The sequence below is a fragment of the Myotis davidii genome, unplaced genomic scaffold (assembly GCF_000327345.1).
Source record: "Myotis davidii unplaced genomic scaffold, ASM32734v1 scaffold855, whole genome shotgun sequence".
In the NCBI taxonomy this organism is placed as follows: Eukaryota; Metazoa; Chordata; class Mammalia; order Chiroptera; family Vespertilionidae; genus Myotis; species Myotis davidii.
Genome location: NW_006286978.1, coordinates 948,634 through 957,062, shown reverse-complemented (window position 1 = coordinate 957,062; position 8,429 = coordinate 948,634). Strand labels below are relative to the sequence as shown.

At 40.1% G+C, this 8,429-nt stretch overlaps 1 protein-coding gene across 1 annotated transcript; it reads left to right on the top strand.

Moving 5' to 3' along the window:
• The first annotated feature begins 227 nt into the window (after positions 1-227).
• On the top strand, positions 228-8,110 carry AKAP4 (A-kinase anchoring protein 4). The gene is made up of 5 exons (XM_006758903.1): positions 228-323; positions 1,330-1,380; positions 1,936-2,037; positions 5,290-7,419; positions 7,955-8,110. Exons 1-5 carry the CDS (start codon positions 228-230, stop codon positions 8,108-8,110), a joined length of 2,535 nt encoding a protein of 844 aa, XP_006758966.1.
• Positions 8,111-8,429: the final 319 nt, after the last annotated feature.

The following is an 8,429-nucleotide window of genomic DNA, read 5'->3' as shown; positions in this document are numbered from 1 at the left end:
GAGAGAGAGAACCTAGGTATAGGGGAGAGAGAAACTATGAATTATGCTAAAATGATCCTGATGATTTGATGATTTCAGGGTGTCCTTTCCCCCACTGCTCACCCCGCCAGTTTCTAGCCTAAACCAATATGAAACACAGGTGGGTTTCAGGGTCCTCTTATCTAAACTGAGCCAGTTCCTAAAAACCATATATAAACCTTTCAGATTACTTTTCTTTGCCTTTCCAGATGTCTGATCCTATTGACTGGCTACACAGCTCCAGGGGTGTGTGCAAGGTCGATCTCTATAGCCCAACAGAACGGAAAGAACAGGAACGCAAAGTGGTAAGATACAAAATTACTCCTACCAAAGTGTGGGAAGTATTGGCATATGGATACAGATATACTGGAACCCCGGATAGATTAATGAAGGGTGACAGTGTCGTTTACAAGCAAGCAAGTTCAATAAAGTCTGTGGGGGACCAGTATGCTTATACATTGCGGAGGGACAAATCAAGGGAAGGGCAAGATGAAGAGTGGTAAAGGAGGGAGGGAGGGAGGGCTAGAGGGAGCCTCAGGGGAGGGAGGAGTGGTGGTTGCCTAGCTACAAGCCTCTATTACCTAACCTCTGAAGTCATAATATCACCTAGCTAACATGAGTTGTACTAAAGTGGGACTCCCTCAAAATACTTCATGCTGTTTCCCAAACTTTGAGTTATTTGTGTAGTATTTCACTTTTCTTTATCATGCTCAAGTACCACTCATACTATTATTTATTTAATATGTGTTTTACAATGTTTTTAAAATTGACTTACATTTAAAAATTACCATCACTTTAAACAATGGTATCCATAATATCACAGGTTTGATGTTCTAGTATGTACTTTTCCTACTAAACAATAAAAAATATACTTATTAAACACAGAAGTGTTTAACCATGTACCACTTAAACTTTTCTATCGCCTCAATAGTAAAAATAACACGTTTGGGAAACACTAGTGTAGTTGAAAGTGCTCTAAACTGGGAGCTAGGAGAATTGAGATCTAATATAAGTTCCACCTTTGAGTTTGTGTCAGTTGGGCAAGTCATTCTTACTTTTCTTAATAAATGTGGGTATTTGGGGCCTCTCTGATAGGTAAGTTTTCTCATCTAGGAAATATAGCAATGATAAGATTCTGTCTGCCTAATAACACGTACTGAATATTTACTATGAACAAGTACTCTGCTGAAAGCTTTCTTTACATGCACTATCTCAATCAATCCTCACAAGAACCCTATACGGTAGGTGCTTTATCATCTCAAAGAGAAACTACAGTCTTTTCTCTAAATGCATCCTCTTAATTTGATGCAGATATGTTTTGTTGATGTGGCCACCCTGAATGTGGAAGATAAAGGTTCTAAGGTAGGTATTCTCTGCTCCCCTCATAGTTGGAATGGGTAGGAAATTGCTACCCATTGTCAGTGATGACATAATAAAAGGGAAAGGCTGTGGCTGTGGGTGAAAAGGTGGAGGCGATTCAGGTGAGAAGCCATCATTCTTGTGAGCCCAGAATCTCTGGTTGAGAATTTACTGTCACTCTTGATACCAAATCTCATTTTAGAAAGCACTTACATTGCTGGTAGGGATGGAAGAACTAAAGCATGGAAGATTCCATGTCAGAACAGTGAAAAAAAATGTCCAAAAGGTCGGTAATTAATGAACTATGGTTCCTGAGATTGGTTGCTTTGTGAATTCCTCTGGGGAAGGGTAGTAATTTGTGGAGAGAAAAGTATCTCATTCTTCAAAGACTAGTTAGCACTACAAGTCTACTTTTCCTTCGAAAATTAAAAAGGTATGTCATTCATGTTTTGAAGTGGTCACAGGCAGAGAGGGCAGCCTGGAGAAGTTTCAAAAAGCAACTATTCATAAGTTTCAAAAAGCTACTATTCATAAGAATCTCATCCCTTAATTCCATAGGATGCTGGTGGTTCCAGTTCAAGAGGTGACTTAACCCTGGAGCATCTGGAAGATAAAGAAATTATTGTGATCAAGGATATTGAGAAAAAAGACCAGTCCAAGGTATGCTTAGCCTCTGAGTCTGCCCTTTCTAATTCCCAGAGCCCAGTGCTGAGTCTGAAGACTCTGGTAAGAGAAATATTGTCAAACAGGCCCATAAATTTGACTACTATGACATTCTAAAGAACACAGGCCTAAGTTCAGAGTCACGGTAAGTTCAATGCCCAGGTATCTAAAAATGGCATTAATCACAGGGACTCAGAATGCCCTTTCCTGATTTCAGGCATCTACTCCAAACAGAATATTGTTATCCTTATCCTAAGAAAGATATGGGTTTATAAGAAAGATCACCTTGCTATCCTTATCCTAAAAAAACATATGGGTTTATAAGAAAGATCCTTGTGTGCCCCACATTGCCCAGTGTTAAAAACACACACACACACACACACACACACACACACACACACACAAACAAACAAGGATATATGGAACAGAGAGATTCCACGACCACCAAGAACTGTGGTTGTCAGGTTCCCAAGGATACCCAAGGATATATGGAGCAGAGAGACTCCATGACAACCAAAACTGTAGTTGTCTGGTTTCCAAGGATACCCAAGGATATATGGAGCAGAGAGACTCCATGACAACCAAAACTGTAGTTGTCTGGTTCCCAAGGATACCCAAGGATATATGGAGCAGAGAGACTCCATGACAACCAAAACTGTAGTTGTCTGGTTTCCAAGGATACCCAAGGATATATGGAGCAGAGAGACTCCATGACAACCAAAACTGTAGTTGTCTGGTTTCCAAGGATACCCAAGGATATATGGAGCAGAGAGACTCCATGACAACCAAAACTGTAGTTGTCTGGTTTCCAAGGATACCCAAGGATATATGGAGCAGAGAGACTCCATGACAACCAAAACTGTAGTTGTCTGGTTTCCAAGGATACCCAAGGATATATGGAGCAGAGAGACTCCATGACAACCAAAACTGTAGTTGTCTGGTTTCCAAGGATACCCAAGGATATATGGAGCAGAGAGACTCCATGACAACCAAAACTGTAGTTGTCTGGTTTCCAAGGATACCCAAGGATATATGGAGCAGAGAGACTCCATGACAACCAAAACTGTAGTTGTCTGGTTCCCAAGGATACCCAAGGATATATGGAGCAGAGAGACTCCATGACAACCAAGAACTGTAGTTGCCTGGTTCCCAACCCTGTTGTCTAAGAGATTACCCAGGCTGTTAGGTATGATGAAGTTAGAAGCAATTAGACTTGCACGCCACTGTCACATACAGAATCTCTTTGTTTTTTATGTAACTACCCTAAATTATGTCTGTTAGGCTCCTGGTTTGGGGTGGGCATTAGAGCTTATGACAAGTCACCTTCACAGTCCTGCAAGCCCAGAGTGGTTGATACTGAAACAAGATATTTGGTTTTAGCTCAAAGGAGTCAAATATTTCCTGTTCTGAGTGCCTATGTTCATGTTATAACCAGAAAGAACATTTCTGACACATTTGGAGTGGTAAGAGTGGTCCTTAAGGAAGAAAAAAAAACCTTTACAAAATATTCTTCAAAGGGTGTTGGGTTCAGTTGAGGAGGCTCTATTTTGGAGTCTTAAGAAAGGGATAAATTAGACCTAATGTTTATTTTTAAAAGTGCAGCTCACAATGTAGATCTCCTTGATTGTAACCTAAGCCTATTTTCAAAATGTTGAACTTATCATGACCTTACATTTCTAGGAATTCAGTGAAAAGAGAGGAGCTGATGCAATGGAAGGGGCAAAGAGAGCAATGGTACTTAGCATTGAGTAGATGATGTATACAATACATGTACACATAAATTTACACAAAGTGGCACAAAGCAACACACATTAATATATACATTTATAGCCCTAGCTCAGTGATGGCAAACTTTTTGAGCTCGGCATGTCAGCATTTTGAAAAACCCTAACTTAACTCTGGTGCCATGTCACATATAGAAATTTTTTGATATTTGCAACCATAGTAAAACAAAGACATATTTTTGATATTTATTTTATATATTTAAATGCCATTTAACAAAGAAAAATCAACCAAAAAAATGAGTTCGCGTGTCACCTCTGACACGCGTGTCACAGGTTCACCATCACTGGTCTAGCTGGTTCAGTTTAGCCATTAGAGCGCCAGCTCACAGACTGAAGGGACCTGGGTTCGATTTTGGTGAAGGGCAAATGCCTTGGTTGCAGGCTCGATCCCTCTCCCTTCCACTCTCTCTAAAAATCAATGGAAAAATATCCTTGGGTGAGGATTAACAACTATATATACATATAAAAATAATTTGTATAAGCAATGACACACATATGATACTGATAAACACATACAAGCATTGCTCCAGCAAACATATAAACATCCATATTCACATCCATGCACACAATTTTAACATACACAGCCTTGATCAAAACACAGTGACCATACAGACTCAGGTATAAGCATAAACTCTTACACAGGGTAGGGAAATAGTAGGTTTACAGTAGTAAATACACAAAACAGTTTATTCTTGAATTATCATTTATTAATTATTGTATTATTTTTCATATAAACAACTATAAACCTACTTTTGCCCCACCTTTAACTATACCTCATGTTGATAAAAACACATACCAACTTATGCTTTATGCTTTAACATAAAACAAATTTATAGCTTCATTATACATGCCATTGGATTTACATCATAAAATATATGCAGATAACTCAAATTGACACTTGCTCATTTACATATTCAGACACACTGAAATGCCCACATATTTTTACATTTATAATATATGCACACTAATATGAACATATTGGCCCCTACAGCAGACATTGATATCAACACATTATTACACATGCTTACATATAGTCAATCATATAGTGCACTAAAATGCACACATGAACACACACACACACTGATACATTTCCACACACTGCAACACAGATTGATACATTCTCACATCTTCTTAGATGTTCACACATAAATTGGTATATTGTTATTCATACACACACGTAGACATATCTTTTACACATATTGAAATAAGCACAACATGCTCAGGTGAAATTGACAAACATTGATAGCACTTGTATATAGTTAAGTGTACAAATGTATACACTCTGAGCTTTTGTTGATAGCACTTGTGCTTGGATGTGTGTTAATGGATATAATTGTATATTTTGTTTCCATGCAAATTCTAAAAGCCAAATCCCTAATATGTGTGGTTTAGAAAGATATATTCAAAATAAAATAAGGGGGTGGGAAGTACCCTCCCAAATTCTTAGGTGTTCTTCTTTTTTTAGACGGAGGGATCTATATGCCTTTTCAAACAAGCTCCCTCTGATCCTATAAGTGTTATAAATTGTCTCCTCAATGATCTCCAGAAGTATGCCTTGGGTTTCCAACATGCACTAAGCCCCTCAGCTTCTAACTGTAAACATAAAGTAGGAGCCACAGAGAACGAACATCACAGATACCCCTGCTACAGCGTTTATGCCGATCAAGTGAACATCGATTATACGACCAACAGACCTCAAAGCCTACGTCTAGAAATGACTGCAACCAAAAATACCAACAATAACCAGAGTCCTTCCACCCCACCAGCAAAATCTCCTAGCACTCAGAGGGAAGTAACGTCTCCTGAGGGAGAATGTTCAATGGATGACCTTTCCTTCTATGTCAACCGACTATCTAATCTGGTAGTCCAAATGGCCCATAAAGAAATCAAAGAGAAGTTGGAAAATGGAAACAAATGCTTTCATCATTCAGTCTATCCACCCTCTGGGGACAAAGGGAAAAGCAGCCCCCGCAGTGCTGTGAGCAAGATCGCTTCTGAAATGGTCCATGATGCTGTGGAAATGACCTCTGCAGAAATGCGGGGCACTGGAGGAGAAGAGTGCAGGGAAGGTGGTCGGAAAACGTTTCTATATAGTGAATTATCCAACAAGAACAAGGTGGGAGACAAACAGTTATGCCAAAAAGACAGCAAAGAATTTACAGATTCCATCAGTAAAGGGCTCATGGTTTATGCAAATCAAGTGGCATCTGACATGATGCTTTCTGTTATGAAGACCTTGAAAGTGCATACCTCTGGGAAGCCAATTCCTGCCTGTGTTGTCCTGAAGAAGGTATTGTTAAAACACACCAAAGACATTGTGTCCGATTTGATTGACTCATGCTTGAAGAACCTGCATAATATCACTGGAGTCCTGATGACTGATTCTGACTTTGTCACAGCTGTCAAGAGGAATCTGTTCAACCATGGAAGACAAAATGCTACAGATATCATGGAAGCCATGCTGAAGCGCCTGGTTAGTGCTCTGCTTGGAGAGAAGAAGGACAGTAAATCGCAGAGTCTATTGTATGCATCTTTGAAAGCTGGGTCCCATGATCTCAAAAGCAAGAACCAAAATAAGAACCAAAGTCTTGAGTTCTCCACCATGAAAGCTGAGATGAAGGGGAAGGACAAAGGCAAAGTCAAATCAGATCAATGCAAGTCATTGAGCAGTGCTGAAAGAGTCGGTGAACACATCCTCAAGGAGAGCCTGAATATGTGGAACCAAAAACAAGGAAACCAAGGCAAGATGATTAGCAAAGCATGCACCAGTAGGGAAGAAAAAAGAGACAAGATCAGCTCTTCCACAGATTCACTGGCAAAGGACTTGATTGTTTCTGCCCTTAAGCTGATTCAGTACCACCTAACCCAGCAGGCCAAGGGCAAAGATTCAGTTGAAGATGACTGTCCTTCAACAACGAGCTATATGACTCAGAGTGCCCAATACGAAAACAGTTCAAATGGCCAAAGTGCGAAGGCTCTTTCAATGAAACATCTAGAATCATGTGAAGCTCCTGGGCCATCTAGCTGCCTAAAGGAGGCTCAACAGGAAGACTGCCAGAAGTTAGATGTGTCAAACATTGTTCTATCACTGATTCAGAAACTGCTCAGTGAGAACAACTTCAACTATGATGACCTATCTGAAAGTGAGAACAAATCTACTGAGCTCAGGGTAAACAAAGCAACTTCCATGTCCAAGAGAGGGGAAGAACAATGCCAGGAAAATCCCGAACTTGACTTCACTGGCATGAAGCAAATGAACCGGCAATTCATTGATCAACTGGTAGAATCTGTGATGAAGCTGTGCCTTATCATGGCTAAGTATAGCAACAATGGGGAAGCCCTTGCTGAGTTGGAAGAACAAGCATCCATGGCAAACAACTCTCATTACCAGGCTGGTAGCTCCAGATGTAGTCATAACAGTGCAATGCCACAGAACTATGAAGAATTTTCTGGGCCAGAAGTCATCGTCAATAATCAGTGCTCAACAAGTAGCTTGCAGAAGCAGCTCCAAGCTGTCCTGCAGTGGATTGCAGCCTCCCAATTTAATGTGCCTATGCTCTATTTCATGGGAGATGATGATGGACAACTGGATAAGGTAAGCAATGACAAAGCACAAGAAGAAAGGGTTAGAATGGAGAGGGGCATGGAGGCAACATTGTACTTAGAGTTCAAGAGCAGTTCAATTTTTTTCAAGTCTGCTCTTTACCATTTGCCTTATGAATTACTTTCACTTCATAAAGACACAAAAGTGTGAACCATTAAGTGAGGCTCTAGCACCTCAGGGTCTGCACATTTCAACCAACAGAAGAGTAAGATTAGCTTTGTTTTATCAATGATCCTTTAAACAAAGTATTTGGTAAAATATTGAGGACCAATTTTGTCTTATGTTTTGAATTTGAAGGCCCTCAAAATACTGCAGAGAGAAAAAGTATTTTTTTCATTTTGATGTATGCCATTAGAGGAGGGTCAAGGAAAAAAGAGAGAAAAGCCAGTCCTGGATCTGTGGCAGCTTTTACTCTAATCTTAGAATTGTGGGTGGAAAGGTGGTAAAGGGGTTAGTTCACTTTATCCATCTGGGTCTCTTCTCCAAAAACATCACATGACTCATGCTATCTCTGCTCATTCCACAGCTTCCTGAAGTTTCAGCTAAGGCAGCAGAGAAAGGCTACAGTGTAGGAGATCTCCTTCAAGAAGTCATGAAGTTTGCCAAGGAACGACAACTGGATGAAGCTGTGGGCAACATGGCTAGAAAACAACTGCTGGACTGGCTGCTCACTAACCTGTGAGCTAACGATGCCTTCAACATCGCTCTAGTTACTCCCCTCTCTCTGCCCAGCAGCATTCCATGCCAGCTGGGCACCCCGTCCATTAGGCTGTTGAACAACATACTTCATGATTGTATTTCCCAATACATCTGAGCAGTTGGACTGTATAAGGTCTTCAATAAGTTAGGTAACAGCATCAATAAAAAATTTTAAAAAAATACGTGATCATTTTCTTGACAGATGTATCTGAGGCAAAAGAGGAGAATGGGTCCAATTCCAAGTATTGGTGATATAGTGTTAGACTTAGGTCCAAATCTCACCTTGATTTTTTTTCTGAGAA